Genomic DNA, 18,106 nt, shown 5'->3' with positions numbered 1-18,106 from the left:
AGGTAAATAAATGACGGGCAGGGCTATGGATAGACAAGTAGATGGGTCCGGGGGGTACATAAGGATAGGTTGGCAAATGGGTGGATAGGGTGAATACACAAATGGGTGAGCAAGTGGGTGGGTGGAGGGATAGGTAGAGCATTTGGTTGTGTGGGTGGGAGAATGAATGGATAGGTGTGTGGTGAGTGGGTGCAGGGATGGAGAAATGGACAGATCGGGAGTGTGATGAGTGGGCAAACTGAGGATTATGTGCATGGGTTAGATTGATTGAAAAGTGGAAAATTGGCCTGGATTTATTGCCCCCCTGCACCACACCTTTATTTTTTTTAATGTTTATTTATATTTAGAGAGAGCACACACAAGTGCCTGAGCGGGGGAGGGGCAGAGAGGGAGCGAGAGAATCCCAAGCAGGCTCTGCACCGCCAGCGTGGAGCCCTGTCAGGTCTCGATCCCACAAACCCTGAGATTATGACCTGAGCCAAAACCAAGAGTCAGATGCTCTACTGACTGAGCCACCCAGGTGCTCCCACCACACCTTTAATTACTAAAACGGAGGCCTCCCCTGTGTGCCCTGCCCTGTGCCATCCCCTTTCACGTCACTCCTAATGTGCCCAACGACACTATATAGGTAACGTGACATCTGACAACTGAAGATACATTGCAAGTCACTTGCTCAAGGACATAAGTCAGTAGCAAAGCTGGAGTTTGAACCCATCCATGCCTGGTACGCTTGGTACCCAGTGCTCTATGCCATCCAGGAGCAGAGTCCTCTGGGGAGAAGGCATGAATTCAGAAGGCTCCTGGACATGGACGGATGAGGGAGACTGCCCCTCAGCATGGGGCCCGCCTGAGAGAGAAGCTGGTATGGGGGTGGGACCTGGCTTGTCCCATCTGCACTCCCCTTACCCCCCACTTCACATCTGAAAACAGGATGGTGCTCCAATCCCACAGCAACAGCTTTGGTCAGAGCTGGGCTCTAACCCACGCACCCCCCCCCCCAGGGAGCAGCTTTGGGGGCCTTGCCATCTAGAGAAATGCCCCCCACCGGTCCCTCCATCCACCCCCTTCTCCAGCCCTTCTACAGCATGGGGGCAGGGAGGGGACACAGCGCTGCATCATTCCCCATGGCACTCCGCTCTGGGGCCATTAACAGACGCCTCCCCATCGATCGGATCTGCTAAGTGCTGCTGATTCAGACGGGTGGGGGTGGGGGCCCCTGGGGGCAGAGGGGGTAGGAGCTGGGCAGGAAGAGGGGGGAGTCCAGGAAGGAGGTGGGAAGAACTGGCAAAGCTCCCTGCCACCCCCATTTTCCAGATGACGCGACTGAGGCCCAACCAGCTTTGTAGGAGGCGGAGTCTCCCCAGGGTCCCTCTCAGGCTGTCCTAGGGGAGGGGGCTCTGGGAGCCACGAGGCCCCTCCCTGTCTCTCTCTCCATCTCCCGGCAAGCTCAGAGGGGCGGGGAGAGAGAGCCAGAGGAGGAGGAGAACTCGGGCAGCTCTGCAGAGGGGGGTAGGAGCTCCGGTGTTTGGTACCCCCAGCCCCACCGCTGTTGCCGCTGCTGCAGCGGGGACACAGGTGAGGACGGCCCTTTGGGGAGGGGGAGGGGGCCACCAACAGCGCTGTCCTTGTCCTTCCCTGGTCCAGCCCCCACACCCTAACCCATCCTGGGATAGTCCCCAGGGGTTCTGCTGGACCTTGTCCTTCCAGGGACCCAGCCCCCTCCCCCTGCCTGTGCTGCCTTCTCCTCTCCTAGGCCTGGCTGTGGCTGCTTCTCCTCTTCCTCCTCCTGCTGCCGCTGCTGCTACTGCCGCTGTCCGGCACACACCGACAGCCCATCGGGGTGTGGTTTCCCCAGACCAGCCCCCAACGGTGGGACACAGCTTTATCCCGGCCTCCCCCATCCACCTCCTGCAAGGCCCACCAGCCCCCCTCCCTAGAGACACACCCAACACCCTTTCAACACCTCATCCCACTCTCCAACCCATTTTGGGGGGACCCCTCTCCTCTTAGTCTTTTAACATCTGGGTGCGCTGGGGCTGTTCCCAACTTCCAACTGAGCACCAGGGGGCTTCCTCGGGCCCCTTTCCTCCCCCTGGAACTCTGGAGAGGGTAGACCAGACTTTCTCAGCACCCCCCATACCCCTCTCTCCCAGACAGATCTTTTCAGTCTCTGAAAGATAACCTAGCCCCATATCTACCCCTTTAGATACCCCATTGCCTTCCCTAGCCCCTCTAGGGGGCCCCACCTCGCCTTCCTTCCCCAGAACTCCTGTAGAGTAATAGACACCCCCCCCCAGGCTATTCTTGGCAGCTCTAGGCACTCCCAAGACAGCTCTCAGCCTCTTTACAACCTCCTGGTTCTATAGCCACCTCTTACATTCACCAACCCCTTTCCTAGATCCACGAGGGAGCTCCAATCCCCTAATCTTTTCCCCAGAAGTCTTGAGGGTGTGGACAACCCACCTCACTTTTCTCAGTCCCTCCAGAACCCCCCTCCAGCCACTCTTGGCCTCTTTCAAACACCTCTGGTCCCATTTCTAGCCTTCTGGATGCACCAATCCCCTCTCCAAGCCCACTAAGGGGTCCCAGCCCCATTTTCCCTCAGAACTCTTGAGAGTGTGGACAGGTCCCCAGCGTTTCTTGCCCCTCCTAGACACCCCAGACATCTCACAGGCACCTGCTGACCCCTCTAGAACCATCTCAGCGTTTCTAAACACTCCCTGAGATCCTCGTTGGTCCCTCTAGGCTCCCCTTTTCTGCTACTCTCCATGTCCCCCTAGCCCCTTCTCCGTAGTTCCCTCAAGACATCCCCCAGGTCCTTCCCAGACCCTCTAAATGCTCCCCAAGCCCCTGCCCATCTCTCTAGTTCCTCCTCCTGGTTCCTCTTGGCCTCTGTAGACACCCCCAGTTTGCTTGTGCGAGTGGCCCAGGGCCTCCCTAAGTTCCCACCATCCTGGAGACAGCCACACTCTCCTAAAGGCCCCCCCCCCCAGTCTCCGTGGGCCTGGGGCGCGGCAGGATGGCGGCAGGCGTGGCCACGTGGCTGCCGTTTGCGAGGGCGGCCGCGGTGGGCTGGCTGCCCTTGGCCCAGCAGCCCCTGCCCCCTGCGCCCGGGGTGAAGGCATCTCGAGGGGATGAGGTTCTGGTGGTGAACGTGAGCGGACGGCGCTTTGAGACCTGGAAGAACACTCTGGACCGTTACCCTGACACCCTCCTGGGCAGTTCAGAAAAGGAATTCTTCTATGATGCTGATTCCGGCGAGTACTTCTTCGATCGCGACCCCGACATGTTCCGGCATGTTCTGAACTTCTACCGCACGGGTCGGCTGCACTGCCCGCGGCAGGAGTGCATCCAGGCCTTCGACGAAGAGCTGGCTTTCTATGGTCTGGTGCCTGAGCTCGTGGGCGACTGCTGCCTCGAAGAGTACCGGGACCGCAAGAAGGAGAACGCCGAGCGCCTGGCGGAGGACGAGGAAGCTGAGCAGGCCGGGGATGGCCCAGCTCTGCCTGCCGGCAGCTCCTTGCGGCAGCGGCTCTGGAGGGCCTTCGAGAACCCCCACACGAGCACGGCGGCCCTCGTTTTCTACTATGTGACCGGCTTTTTCATTGCCGTGTCGGTCATCGCCAATGTGGTCGAGACCATCCCGTGCCGCGGCCCCGCGCGGCGGCCCCCGAGGGAGCAGCCCTGTGGCGACCGCTTCCCACTGGCCTTTTTCTGTATGGACACCGCCTGTGTGCTCATATTCACGGGTGAATACCTCCTGCGGCTATTCGCCGCCCCCAGCCGTTGCCGCTTCCTGCGGAGCGTAATGAGCCTTATCGACGTCGTGGCCATCTTGCCCTACTACATTGGGCTTTTCGTGCCCAAGAACGAGGATGTCTCAGGCGCCTTTGTCACCCTGCGTGTGTTCCGGGTATTCCGCATCTTCAAGTTCTCCAGGCACTCACAGGGCTTGAGGATTCTGGGCTACACACTCAAGAGCTGTGCCTCTGAGCTGGGCTTTCTCCTCTTTTCCCTTACCATGGCCATCATCATCTTCGCCACTGTCATGTTTTATGCCGAGAAGGGCACAAACAAGACCAACTTTACTAGCATCCCTGCGGCCTTCTGGTATACCATTGTCACCATGACTACACTTGGGTGAGTGCAGACCCTGTGTTGGGAGCTGCCCGATCAATTACACTCACCCTTTCTGAAGGTTAGGGTTAGAGGGCTGCCTGGGTGGCTCAGTCGGTTAAGCGTCGGACTTCAGCTCAGGTCATGATCCCATGGTTCATGGGTTTGAGCCCCACATGGAGCTCCTCACAGGGATTCTCTCTCTCCCTTTCTGCCCCTCCCCCACTTGTGTGCTCATGCACATAAACTCTCTCTTTCTCTCTTTCTCAAAAAAAAAAAAAAAGATTGGGAAGATTAGATAAATGATTTCTTTTTCTCAATGTGCACTTCAGTTTGCTCATCTGTCAAAACGAAGGGAGCTGGACTAATCTCCAAATCCCTCACAACTCTGACAATGCCTTCACTTTCCAGGTCAGGAGACTTGGGTTCAAGGATTGTTTTAGCAGCACTTTTTCTGTTGACCTTGTTTTCTCTGGGCCTGTTATCTCCTGTGTCAAATGAGACATGATTATCCCTTCATCTAGAGGGGATTCAGTGACATCACAGTTGTGAAAGTTCTCTGAAAGTTTCTGGTGTAGGATACATAGGTACTGGCTTTCTATCACCCCCTTTTCCCATCTTGAGGACCCATGTCTCCCAAACCTCTAGAATCATCTGCTGTATGGGGGTACTACCCCTGTGGCTTTGTGATTCTTTGATGTTCTCCAGGACAATGTATTTTCGACATTATTTTTTAAGTGCCAATCCCTGAGAGGAAACAGTTGGGATAAAAGTATCACACGGAATCACCAAACTCGTGTTCTTCTTAAAGGCATTGTCTAGGGCAGGTACCATGTTCCTCTAAATTTCCATCACTGGGATTAGGTATACAGTTGCTGCTCAATATCTATTGAATGGGTGGATTGGGCTTGATCAGTGCTTTAACAGAGGTACAGAAAAATTGATTTGAGGTTTGTATGGAGTAGAAAGTAATTCTGGTTGGAGGTTCACAATTGGATCGACAAACAAATGCTGAGTCCTGAGAGCGGGTTGGAACTGGGTATTTGGGTGCCTTTTATCCTACTGAGTCCTCACAACAACACCGGGAGGGTGGACAGCTGCCTGCATCTCATAGTTGAGGACACAGTCTGAGATGACACATCACAGACCAGAAATGGCCAAGTTGGAGAGACTTTTAAATGAGTCAAAACAAAGAAATAAGCAACAGCCATCCTTGGGGGGAAGAGGGACATGGACTGAACTAAGGCCTAGAGGCTGGGACCGCAGAGGGGAGGGGATCTAATTGGTCCCGTGATCAGAACAAAAGTGTGCTGTGTGATCTTGAGCCAGTCAGTTACAGAACCTCCCTGGGCTTTGGTCCCCCCACCCCCACCCTGTAAAACAAGTTGGTTAGACTGGCACTGCTCCAGCTCCATGGGAGAGGAGGTGGCATGGAGACAAGGAGGACGGAGTTTCAAGGCTCCCCCCTCCCCTATTTTTTCATATGAGGACAGTTTCAAGACTTTTTTTCTGGAAGATAAGAAGGGGTCCTACCTACAGAAGGTAAGACAGATGTAAGCAAATACAACAGAGCACTTCTCCCGGGACTCAGAGCCCCTCAGCTGGCTAGTGGTGCTGGGACTCTCTCCCCAGGAAACTATATTTACTGCCTGTCACTTCCTCCTTCTCCCCTCTGCTTGGTATTAATGGATTTCCAGCTGACTCAGATGTTCGGTGTGCAGCTCAGATGGGGGCAGCAGATGGTAGGGGCCCGAGGGCCAGTTTCTCATTTGACCCCCACCCCCCACTGGTGGCCACAGAGGTCTTTCCCCACATTTTGCAGAGTGAGAAACTGAGGCTCAGAGAGTTTCAGTGCCTGGCCAGGGTTGCAAAGTGCGTCAGGCTGGATGGAACGGAGGGGGAGACTGAGGGGTGCTTGAACACTTTTCTTGACCTTGGCTTATCTCCCCCGGCCCCAGCTATGGAGACATGGTGCCCAGCACCATTGCTGGCAAGATTTTCGGATCCATCTGCTCCCTCAGTGGTGTCCTGGTCATTGCACTGCCTGTGCCAGTCATCGTGTCCAACTTTAGCCGCATCTACCACCAGAACCAGCGTGCTGACAAGCGCCGAGCACAGCAGGTAACTGCCCCTTCCATCTGAGTACCTCCTGTTCCCCATACCCAAAGCCAGTCTACTCTTGTGTTTACCCACCTGACCCTCTATCTCCTCCTCTCTCTGTAGAAGGTGCGCTTGGCAAGGATCCGGTTGGCAAAGAGTGGTACCACCAATGCCTTCCTGCAGTACAAGCAGAACGGGGGCCTTGAGGTGGGGAGGGGCCTGAATTGGGGTTGGGGGGTGAGCAGTGATGGGAGGAGGAGAGGGTCCTGACCTCATCCCCCTGCTCCGTCCACTCCAGGACAGTAGCAGTGTGGATGAACAGGCGCTGTGTATCAGGAACCGTTCTGCTTTTGAGCAACAACATCACCACCTCCTGCACTGTCTGGAGAAGACAACGGTGAGACCTAATGAGAGGTGGCATGGTGGAATGAGGGGATTTCCTCTGTGGGCAAGCCAGTTCCCACCCTGGGATGGGAGGCTCACTACTAATTGTGGAAATCACACAGGGCTTCCTGGAAGAGGGCCCGGTACAGCTGAGCCTTGAAGGATGGGCAAGGGAAGGGAATCAAGAGTGACTTCTGGAAAGAAAGGAATGGCCTAAGCAGAGGCCTAGGGGTGGGGTCAGTTCCTGTGTGGTGCCTTGTGACTGTGCCTTCCTTCTGCCCACAGTGCCACGAGTTCACAGATGAGCTGACCTTCAGCGAGGCCGTGGGTGCCGACTCACTGGGGGGCCGCACCAGCCGCAGCACCTCTGTGTCCTCCCAGCCTGCGGGACCTGGCAGCCTGCTGTCCTCCTGCTGCCCCCGCAGGGCCAAGCGCCGTGCCATTCGCCTTGCCAACTCCACTGCCTCGGTCAGTCGTGGCAGCATGCAGGAGCTGGACACACTGGCAGGGCTGCGGAGGAGTCCTGCCCCTCAGAGGTAAGCGCCCCCACCTGTTGGCTGCCCCTGGGGAAGCTCAGACCTTGCACCAGGGCCTCTGAGGTTTCAGGACTTGGGGCCTAGCAAGCCAAGTTCGAACCCAAACTCCTGTATGCTGGGAGCTTGGGATTATCTTGTCTGGAACTTGTTCTTCATTGGTTCTTTCAACAAACATTTATTGAGCACCTATTACATGCCGGGCATAATTTTAGGAACTTTGGAGTTCACTTTAGGAGTTGAGTCCACTTTAGGCAGTGAAGAGAACAGATAGAAATCCTTGACCTTCCGGAATTTATATTTTAGTGGGATGAGACAATAAACAAAGAAACACAGAGATGATATAGTATGTTAAGTGCCAAGAAGAAAAATAAATCGGGGATCGGGGACAGAGAACACAGAAGAGGGTGTGATGCAGTTTAAATAGTGTGGTCAGGGAAGGCTTTGCTGAGGTAACACCTGAAGGAGGTGAGGGAGGGAGCCATGTGGATGTCTAGAGGAAGAGCTGTCTAGACAGAGCAAATAGCCTGTGCAAAGGCCCTGAGGCTGAAAAGGGTCTGCATGTTAGAGATGTAGCCAGGAAGCTACTGTGAGTGGAGTGGAGTGAGTGAGGGGGAGAGTGGTAGGAAGTAAAACCAGAAAGGAACAGGGACAGGGTTGTGTAGATCTGACTATGGATTGTTGTGAGAATTTTGGCATCATAAGGAGTAACTGAAATGGAGAACATTTTTGAATGTGTGCTCATTCTGTTCCGGGCACTGCTCTGAGCACTTTGTATCACTTACCATCTCATGTAATCTCCACAATGACCTTATGAGGTAGAAAATGCTGTTATTCCCGTGCTACACATGAAAGAAAGAGAAGAGAGGTTTAGAGATGCTAAAATGAGACCAGGATTTGAACCCAGGACCATCTGACCCCAGAGCCCTCACTGGGCACCACCATAATTGAGGATGCAGACGAAGCATTTAGCACAGTGCTAGCTTTTCAGTCAGTGCTCATTAAATGTCATGATCACTGTGGCAAGTATTAAGATGACCTTTTAAGAGCCTTCTGTCTCCCCACCCTTATCCACAGCCGCTCAAGCCTCAATGCCAAGCCCCATGACTGCCTTGACCTGAACTGCGACAGCCGGGACTTCGTGGCTGCCATTATCAGTATCCCTACCCCTCCTGCCAACACCCCAGATGAGAGCCAGCCTTCCTCCCCTGGTGATGGCGGTGGGGCCAGCAGCACCCTCAGGAACTCCAGCCTGGGTACCCCTTGCCTCCTCCCGGAGACTGTCAAGATCTCTTCCCTGTGAGCAGTGGGCCCGCCCATCCAGAGGGCCCTCTCGATTCTTGGGGACTCCTTTCCAAAGCCATATTTTGGGGAGGTGGGAAGGGGCATGCCTGGGGACCCCTTCTGCCCCCCACTGAGAACTATGCAATGGAGTTTCATGGAATGGCTCATCTGGTGGGGAAGTGGCCAGGGAAGGGGGCAACTTTCCCCACCCCAGACAGCTGTTCCAGTGGGCACTGAGGTGCTGGGCTTCCTCAGGCCCCCGGCCTCCTTGCCCCAGCACACTGGGACTGGCCTCTGTCTCCTAGCTGGCCTCCTGCATGCTCCTCTTCTTGTGTCCCAGGCTCCCACCTGACTTCTGAGCTCTGGCCTGACGAGAAGAGGTGAGACCCCCTCTTCTCTCTGGCTGGGCTGTGGAGGTTTGGGGGTTCAGAGAAGAGAACCTTCACCTCTGTTATGGCCTCTAGGGGAGGTCCCCACCCTCCACCAAGCCCAACAACTCCCCGATTCTGAAGCTCGGAATGCAACCACAGGCTTCATGGGCTGTGGCCTCAGCAGTGACCTGCCACCCCCTGCCCTCGCCTTGGCTCAGGGGTCAGGCTGCCTCTCCCAATACACACAGATAGCACAAATGCCATTCCCCTTTCCTGGCTGCTGGAAATGGGTCCCTGCAACCCCGTCCTCCGCTGGGCCCCCAGCAATCTCTAGCAATAGCAGTTGCTGCCGTGACATTATGCAAAGCCTCTGCCCAGTTTGCTGCAGCGTTTACATCTGCCCTAATCAGAGGGGCCACCTCTAAGTACTCCTCCTCTCTTCTCTGGTTTGTTTCCTTCCTGGGTTGGGCTGGAGCCTGGACTGGCTGAGATAAGAGCCTAGCAGCCAGTGAGAGCTGGGCTGTGTTTGGAGATCATAGGCTGATTCCATGTTCTTGGGCAGAAGTCCAGAAGCGTCAGGGGCTGAGGCCTGGGTTGTTCCTGAACTCTGGGAGTTGTAGGAGGCAGGAGGAACTTCTTGATTTCCTCCTCCTCCTCCCCCACAACACCTTTTCACATATTCCTCTCTCTTTTCCCTCTTGGGTCACCTTCCGGAACTCTGTGTCTGCTCTTGGGCTGAAATCTGGCATCATCTCAGGTTCCCTGTCCCCAGCACTGTCCCTGTGGAGCTGGTGGCTGACAAAGATGTAGTTTCCATCAGTCAATAAAACCTGAGAGGAGAGACAAGGATGAGCACCTCCTGGCTCTGTGGGTTCGGAGGCTGGGTTGGGCTGGGGGGTTGAAAGTACTCTGGTTTCAATTCCTTTCAACTAGAAGGACTGGTGTGGGCACAGGTATGGGAGGTCAGTGGTTGGTGACACGTCGTGGAAAATGGGGATCTAGGAGAAATTAAAGACAGTGGCTTGAAGAGTTGAATCTACATCCAGCAAGGCAGGCCAGGATGTCTTGAGACATGCCCCTAGGACATCATCTGCTCCAGCTTTCCTACTCACAGATGGGGAAACTGAGACCCAGAGCAGCACATGCTAGGTTAGAGGAGACTTAAACCCAGACTTCCCAACAGCAAACGGCTCTGAATTGAACCCTAATTGAAAGCATCTCTTGGGAGCACCTGGCTGGCTCAGCCAGTAGAACATGAGTCTCTTTATCTTGGGGTTGTGGGTTCGAGCCTCACATTGGGCCTAGAGCCTACTTAATAAAAGGAAAAAGAACTCAAGAGTGAAAAAGAAAAAGAAGTAAAAAGTATTTCTCAGTTTGGTAAGTTTCCCTTCCTTGTGAACATCCCCTACATTCTGGGCTACTGGGTACACTAGACTAGTGTGTGACTGAGCTCTGTGGAACACTAAGACAGACGTCGCATTTGGTTTAACCTGGGTTCCAATCCTTAAAACTTAAAACTTCTCTTGCCTCAGGTTGCTAATCTATGAAATAATAATTACCAAATATAATACATGTATAATAACATAATACAGTAATTCACCAAATATTTAAAATTTTTTTCATGTTTTATTTATTTTTGAGAGGGAGACAGACAGAGTACCAGTGGGGGAAGGGCAGAGAGAGAGGGAGACATAGAATCCAAACCAGGCTCCAGGCTCTGAGCTGTCAGCACAGAGCCCAACGAGAGGCTCGAACTCGTGAACCGCGAGATCATGATCTGAGCCAAAGTCGGATGCTTAAGGGACTGAGCCACCCAGGTGCCCCCATTAAATGTTTATTAACTGCATATCACATGCTAGCCCTAATGACACAAAGATGGGTAAAGAAGACATTGTCTCTGATCTCCTGAGGTGAGCATGGAAGGCAGATAGTTAAGCAACTACAATGTAGTGTTGTAGGACTAAAATTGATGGGATTGCAGAAGCATGCAGATGGCAGGAGGACCTAAGCCGGCCAACACCCAAAGAATGAGGTGGAGTTGGCCAGGCAAAAGAATAAAAACGTTTCAGGCATTGTACAGCATGTACAATGACCTAGAGGTTAGAGAGCAAGCCCAAGGCCCTTGGGGAACTTAAATGAGTTCAGTACAGCTGGGGAGGAGAGTGTGAGGTTGTGATGAGAGCAAGAGATCACTCCAGCTCACAAAAAGCCTTTGAAGTTATGATACAGATTGTGGACTTCATCCTAAGGATAATGGAGACCTCTGCAGGTTTTTAAATAGGAAAGTTGTCATGAGGTTTGCATTTCAGAAGGATGGTTCTGGCTGTGGAGAGTGGATTCTAAAGAAACAGTCCTGGTGGGAGGAAGAGCGGTGAGGAGGCTTTTGCAGTATTGGTAGGTGATGGTGGCTTGGACCACGTAGTGGTGGTAACAGTTGGAGAGTCAAGAGATTTGAGAGGTAGAGTTGGCAAGACTTGGGATTGACAGGCATGTGGGAGTTGAGGAAAAGGGAGCAGGCAGGGTTGACTCAAAAGTTCTGACTTGGGCAAAGGCTGAATGGGGGCACCATTCCCTGTCAAAAGGAACATCAAAGTTGTTCACACACAGTGCCAGGCACATAGTAAGTACTTGGTGAAGATTAGCTACAATGATTATCCTAAGTTCATGTTTAGGTGTGTAGTGCTAGACAAATATCCAGTAGGAAATGGGATATATAGGTCACGTGAGAGGTTCAGGAGAAGATTCAATGTGATAACATGCACAGGCATTTGGCACAGTGCCCTGAACACAATAAGCCTAGTAAACGTGAGTCCTCTCCCATTAAGTCTCCAGAGCAGAAAACACAACACTCTTTTTGTAGTCATTTCTTCAGGAGTATTCCTGAATATTATTCCTGAAGGAAGAACTGAACCAAGGTCGGCATCTGAAGGAAGAAGGTTAGGTGGCACTCAGATTTCTGATCATCTCTCTTTCAGTCAACATGTTGTACAGCTTGACTCCTGAGACTGGCAGCAAGCCATCACCTCTCGCAACAACTTCTCGGCTCATAAGCTTATCTGAACCCCATAACTGCTCCCTGAGGTAGTCTGGGCAGGCATTATCATTCCCGTTTTGCATAGGTAATCTCAAATTTGAGACAATGACTTGTTCAAAGTCATACAGTTGGTAACAGTCCATGGAGGGCTGGAACTGATGTCTTCCTGACTCCAAAGCCTGGGATCATTTTCGTTGCACTGCCATTCAGACTAATTTATTGAGCACTTAACTCTGTGCCAAGCACAGCACTAGGCCCTTTACAAGCATTAATCTTTGATCCTTAAATTGGAATTATCATTGCCATGTTACAGAGAAGTAGAAATTGCAGATGGGGGCCCTGGCTGGCTCAGTGGGAAGAGCACGCGACTCGATCTCGAGGGTTGTGAGTTTGAGCTCCACCTTGGGTACAGAGACTACTAAAAAAATAAATAATTTTTTGAATTGCGGATGGGGTGGATGTTAAATGACTTGTCAGGGATCACTCAGACAGGAGGAGCAGAGCTACGATTAGCCTGTAGATCTCCAGCCGCTCTTTACCAGGAATTTTACCAACCCCATTGCGGGACGCTGGCTGGTGGACAGTGCTGGTTCCTAAACTTTTGCTCAATCCAGGTAAACTCAGTTTGGGGGGGGGGAGCGGTGTACGGTGGGAAGGTTGTGCCGCGTTTGCGCACTAGCCACCGAGGCGGGGAGGTCAACTCGAGGGCGGGAGCGCAGTGGTGCCAAAGAGGGCGTGTTTGCCTCCCAAATACCCAAGGTCCCCACGATGCAGGTCTGTCCCGGGGTTGGCCAATCCGACGTTAGTGACGGCTTCTCTTAACCAATTACCGCAGAACTCGGCCTGTTGCCAGGGTGAAGCGGAGCCCGCCTCTCGGCAGGACAGGGATTTGCAGGTGGGTGGGACCGGAACTGACGCTTCAGGGGATTGCTATGCTCTGGGAGTGTTGATATTTTCCAGTCAGTCCGGCTGACTGCGGCCAGGTTGGAAGCCTGGCAGGGAGTCGTTTTCAAGTTGTCGCGCCTGGGGCCGGCCGCACTGTGCTGTCATAGTACTCCTGCCTGTGAGTCAGAGCCTCAGGGAGAGAAGAGCGCGACAGGACGGTCGAGAGAAGAAAGGCAAGGAACAAGAGTGCAGACTTTGACTGAAATCTGAGACGGAGGGCACGGGAGGGCGATCGCTAGCTTCTGATTGGCCCGTGGGCATCATCGTAGACCCACGCAACTGCCTCGATTGGTTGGTGTCTGCAATTGTTTTGGCGGCGGCGAAGATTTTGCCCACGTACTTCCGAACGAGAGGCGGGACTGTGCCCTGGCGCGCGTGCGCAGCGCCCCGGGGCCCCACCCGGTAGTTCAAGAACCTGCGAGGGGGCGGGGCGAAGAGGTGCTTGTTTTGGTTCTGTTTCCTTTGAAGCGGCAGGCCGGAACGAGCGAGCATAGCAGTAAACTTGTTGGACTTGGAGAAAAGGCTACGACAAACTCGCCGCGGTGCCATCATCTAGGACTTCACATCCGGGTTCTCCTGCCCCGTGACCTGCGCGCCACCGACGGTTCTCGAACCGGTGCCTCAATCTCTTTATCCGGGTCCCGCCGATCCCGTCGTGCTTCGCGCACCACAGTAGCCCCCTCATCCGGGTTCTATCCCAGCGTGCCTCGCGCCGGGTTTGCTGGGGGGTACTTGGCGGTGCCGCCATGACTATTCTCCCCAAAAAGAAGCCGCCGCCTCCCGACGCCGACCCCGCCAACGAACCGCCGCCGCCCGGGCCGCTGCCCCCGGCGCCGCGTCGCGGCGGGGGTGTGGGCGTGGGCGGCGGCGGCACGGGTGTGGGCGGTGGCGACCGCGACCGTGACTCGGGAGTCGTGGGGCCCCGTTCCCGGGCCTCACCACCGCCTCAGGGCCCGCTACCGGGGCCGCCGGGAGCGCTTCACCGCTGGGCGCTGGCTGTGCCGCCTGGCGCCGTGGCGGGTCCGCGACCACAGCAGGCCTCTCCTCCTCCTTGCGGGGGCCCTGTCGGTCCCGGCGGCGGTCCCGGCGACGCGCTGGGCTCAGCGGCGGCGGGTGTGGGCGCGGCGGGCGTGGTGGTGGGCGTGGGCGGAACCGTAGGCGTGGGAGGTTGCTGCTCCGGGCCGGGCCACAGCAAGCGGCGACGTCAAGCCCCCGGGGTCGGAGCGGTTGGCGGGGGCAGTCCGGAGCGTGAGGAGGTCGGCGCGGGTTACAACAGTGAGGACGAATACGAAGCGGCTGCAGCCCGCATCGAGGCTATGGACCCCGCAACCGTTGAGCAGGTATGGCTGGGGGTGATAGGTGAGTGGATGTGGTGGGTGGGATCCCCAGACTGGATAGGGACCCAAGGAAGGCTGTTTGAGGTCCCCCCAAGGGACCTACGTCTTCTCCCGGGGCCTGGCATTCATTCTTCTCTGGTGGTAGGGGCCTAGGACACCCTCTTCCCTGCCCCCCACCAAGGACTTGAGGGTTGGAAGCCCCAGATAAGATGGCGGACTTAACGATGGAGTCCGTGGTCTCTTCTGGGACCCATAGCCATTATTCTGGGCCCTGAGACGTCCTCGTGTAGGGCCAGTAGGTAGGAATGCCACCTGAGAGGGGAGTCTCATGACTCCAGGGGACCTTGGTTTGTGTTCTGTGTCTTGAGATTTTCTTTCCTCTTGGAATAGGGTCTGAGATTTCTCCTCAGGGGAACACAAATAGGATGGAAACCTTATACATTTTTGAGTGTCCCCAAGATATCTAAACCATTTTCGGGAGTTTGAGACAGTACATACAGGACAACCCCTCCCTTTACTTTTCAGGGGGAACAAAACACAGGACCATTCCAATGGATTCCAGCGACTTCCTTAAAGGTTCTAAGCCTGTTTTTCAAGGGCCTAAGATTCCGTCTCCTAGAATCAAGTATCTGACACACACAGATACATTCCCTTTAGAGAAGGGGATCTTCTAGCTTTTCTTCAGGGAAATAAAACGACTTTCATGGAGATAAGATTCCCTTCCCCTTGGGGACAAGCGCCAAAACTAACACTCATGGACCAGAAACTACAAAGGTACATGAGATTGATCCCTTTTCCAGGTGACAAGAGTCTGTGCTTCCTTTCAGTGGTCTGAGACCTCTTTGGGGACAAGAGTCTGAATTTCTCTCTAGGAGCTTAAGCTTTTTTTAAGTGATAGACCTTCAGCTCTTCTCTTCCCCCACCTCCCCAGCCTGAGCCTTTCTTCAAGAAAATAAGCCTCACTGTTTTGGGTACTTGAGCCTAAGATCCTCCTGCTTATGAACTGGGGCTTACAGAGACTGGGTCTGAAGCCTCTTCAGGAGATGGATTACCCCCCATCCACAGAAGTCCTTTCTCCTCAGGGATTGGTGTCTGAGTATTCTTGGGGGTCTGAGACACCCCCCCACACACACACACAAATACAGGGATATGAGGTTCTTCTACCCTAATTATGAAAGACTGAAACATACTTTGGGTCCAAAAACGCCCCTTCTCCCCCTGAAACATGGATCTGAGCATCCCCTGCTCCAAGGGCCTGAGCTGTTTATAAGGGATGTAAGATCCCTGCTTTGGGAACTGTAGCCTGATACCAGTCTTCAGGGGACATGAGCAGCATGGAGTCCTAGAGATGGACCTGAGGTCTTCCCATGGATCAAGGGCCTGAGACTCATTGAGCCAAGGACACTTGAGCTTGTCCTCAAGGACAAGAGACCCATGAATACCCCAGTGACTGGTGTGTCTCTAGAAATGTGGTCTGGGCTTCTCTCTTCAAGGAATTTAAGGATCTCTTCAGGAACAGGAGGACTCCTTCTACCTTAGGACTCGGAATTGAGCCCCAAGACCCTTTTCTTAGGGGCGTGGATAGGGAGTCCCTGGAAAATAGGGTCCCGAGTCTCCCTCTAACAGTTTAAACTTTCTTTCAGGTGCGTGAGACACCTTACCCACCTTAGGACCTGAGACCTGAGTCTGTCCTGAAAGTACCAATTGTCACCTCACTTTAGATAGCATAGGTATACCCGTTAAAGGGGCCTTTGAGGGATTTTTTTGCTTTGGGGACTTGGGCTTCAGGCCATTTATGAACTAAATTCCAAGAACTTTCTACTCCCCTTGGGGACATGGATAGGACAGGATTCTGAGGAAGAGGCTGAGCCTCTTCCTAGGGGCCTAAGATTCTCCTTAGGGACAAGAGATCATTTATCTTAAGGAGAGACCTGAGTCCCCCTTGGGTATGAGGCGCTCTCCCCCTCCCCACAACGAGGCAATCCTTTCTTACCAGGGAGAGGGACATGGGTCCTCTCCAGTGTGGCCTGAGGCCTCTGCCATTGAACAGAAGGACCTGGGTGCTATATAGTCCTAAGAACCCCTTACCTGAACTCTCACAGGCCAAGAAGATCTTCCTACTTTCTATGAGAAGGTTGCCAGATACTGGGGACTTGGGGCTGAGGCCTGCCCTCAAGAACTAGGAGATAACTCTGAGTCTCTCCCTGACCCAGCTCTGTTTGCTTCTCGTTTCCAGGATTGGAAATATCCTGAGCTTTCTGAATTGCTTTCAACAAGCTTTTTTCTTCCTGGAGACATTCCCACTCCAGGGAAATTCTCTACCCATATTCCTATTCCCCTTGATTCAGATAATTCTTTCTGCACTTCACAGGGGCCAGGGCCTTGTCTTGAGTCCCCTGTCCTTGATACCTTTCTACCCTTTACTCCTACAGGTAGAATAAATTGTCTGAGTCTACAGGGTCAGGGCCAGGAATTGTTTCTCTCCCTGATTGTAGTAGGCTGCCTTTCCTCCACAGAACTAGAGAATGCTACATCCCTGGTCCCAGGGACATAAAGGAAGAAAGTTGCGTGCTGACATGGTGACTAGAAAGACATCTCCTTACACCCCCTTTGCATCTTCTAGGCTGGGAGTCCCTCCCCCATACTTGTTCCCATAAGAATATGTGTGGAAGTAAAACTCTGTGGTTGCATGATGCCTTCCCAATGACAGGGGGAAGGCTTTTCCTGTCTTCACACTTCTTGGGACAAAAGGAGAATAAGATGCTTCTCCCTGCCTCACCTGGTCCAACTTGGGGCTTTCTGGGGATGAGAAGAGCAGAGATTCTTCCTGCGGTTCCAGTCTTTGTCCTGAACTATCACCTGGGGGCGTTTATAGCCTTTGAGGCCCATTAGATCCCGTGGAAAAGAGAGAAGTTGGTGAGAGGAAACCCAGATGGTGGATCCTTGTTCCGACTACTCAGACTTCCTGTCTGTTTGGATGCTGTGACTACCTCCGCTGATTTTAGGAGCCCTTTTGGCACCCTGGGGTCCTGGTGCTAGGGAGGGGGTGATGTTGGGGGTTTCTTTTCCAGGCATGGCTGCCTTACCGAGTCTACACTGTGAAAAGAGCTTGAGGACCCCTCAGAGCATTTTAAGAATGGGGTGTGCAATGCGGAGGTGGTCAGAGGTACTGGACCTGGCACTGTAGCCAGAGTACCTGGGTTCTTACTCTGACTCTGCTGGAGCTTTGCTGGATGAACCAGAATAGTTAGGTCTGTGTTCTCTGGGTCTCAGTTTCTTCATGGGTCAGGTAAGGAGCTGGTGAAGGGTCGTTTAGCTTTGGGATTTTAGGGAACTCATACTGAAGCCCTCGGGACCTAGAGGTGACAGAGAATGGTGAGTGTCTTTTGAGGAAAAACTGGGTTCCTCTTCCTCTTTCCCTTGCCCAAGCTTGGTGGGCAGGACAAGTGTCTGTTCAGTGTGAGGTTTGGGGTTGGCAGGCAGTGATGTTTTATGTCCAGCTGTGTTATGGTGAATAGGCTTGGGGGTTGCCCGTCAAGGGGCCTATTGGATGGTGTAGAGGTAGGTTTGTGTGTGGAAAAATTGGCTTTGGAGCTGGGCAGGCCTGAGTTCAAACCCTAGGGTCTCCTACTTGGCTGTTTCATGGCTTCAGGCAAACTCTCAGCTTCCTTCCCCCCACCCCCAAGAGTCCACCCATGCCTGGGGTTATTGAGTGTAGGAGTGCCTGTCCACCTCGGAGCTTGGCTGATTTCTTCTCTTGCAGTTTCCCCAGGACAATCTAGGTTCTCCCTGGGAGGCTTTGTTAACAATCGAGCTTTGTTAGCAAAGACCCTTTGGCATCCAGGAACCGGTGGATTCCTTTGGCGGGGAGACAGAATCTTATAGCAGGAAGTGGTCCCTGCCTGGGCTTTCTGGGTTTGAGTTCTGTATCTTCAGGCGGTTCCCTTTTCTGGGCCTCAGTTTCTCCAGCCTTGAAATGGGTAATAATGAGGAGGGAGGTTG

General features: G+C 53.7%; 2 protein-coding genes across 15 annotated transcripts in view; both read left to right on the top strand.

The window, feature by feature from the left end:
- Window positions 1-1,348: 1,348 nt before the first annotated feature.
- KCND1 (potassium voltage-gated channel subfamily D member 1) lies at window positions 1,349-9,634 on the top strand. Of its 5 annotated transcripts, none has more exons than XM_023249138.2 (8): window positions 1,349-4,140; window positions 6,075-6,237; window positions 6,340-6,423; window positions 6,515-6,613; window positions 6,886-7,136; window positions 8,211-8,432; window positions 8,723-8,797; window positions 9,546-9,634. In XM_023249138.2, the coding sequence occupies exons 1-8, from the start codon at window positions 3,020-3,022 to the stop codon at window positions 9,613-9,615; spliced, it is 2,085 nt and encodes a 694-aa protein (XP_023104906.1). In that variant the 5' UTR covers window positions 1,349-3,019; the 3' UTR covers window positions 9,616-9,634. The 5 variants fall into 5 exon arrangements, 4 of the variants coding, with proteins under 4 accessions (XP_023104906.1, XP_006943783.1, XP_006943782.1 ...); XM_006943721.4 differs by having other exon boundaries at window positions 1,351-4,140; window positions 8,758-8,797; XM_006943720.4 differs by having other exon boundaries at window positions 1,351-4,140; window positions 8,758-9,634.
- A 3,112-nt stretch (window positions 9,635-12,746) lies between these two features.
- The window catches only part of OTUD5 (OTU deubiquitinase 5), a 28,165-nt gene continuing 22,805 nt past the window's right edge, over window positions 12,747-18,106 (top strand). For 2 of the 10 annotated variants that reach the window (XM_045051178.1, XM_045051176.1), the window contains exons 1-2: window positions 12,749-14,107; window positions 14,630-14,680. In XM_045051178.1, coding sequence (XP_044907113.1) covers window positions 13,514-14,107; window positions 14,630-14,680 — 645 coding nt within the window. In that variant the 5' untranslated portion in view covers window positions 12,749-13,513. Of the gene's footprint in view, window positions 14,108-14,629; window positions 14,681-18,106 lie in introns of all 10 variants that reach the window. The other 8 variants (XM_045051179.1, XM_045051177.1, XM_045051181.1 and 5 more) reach the window with 7 other exon arrangements.

The sequence above is a fragment of the Felis catus genome, chromosome X, assembly GCF_018350175.1.
Source record: "Felis catus isolate Fca126 chromosome X, F.catus_Fca126_mat1.0, whole genome shotgun sequence".
Lineage (NCBI taxonomy): Eukaryota > Metazoa > Chordata > Mammalia > Carnivora > Felidae > Felis > Felis catus.
This window is presented reverse-complemented; position numbering and strand designations above follow the sequence as displayed.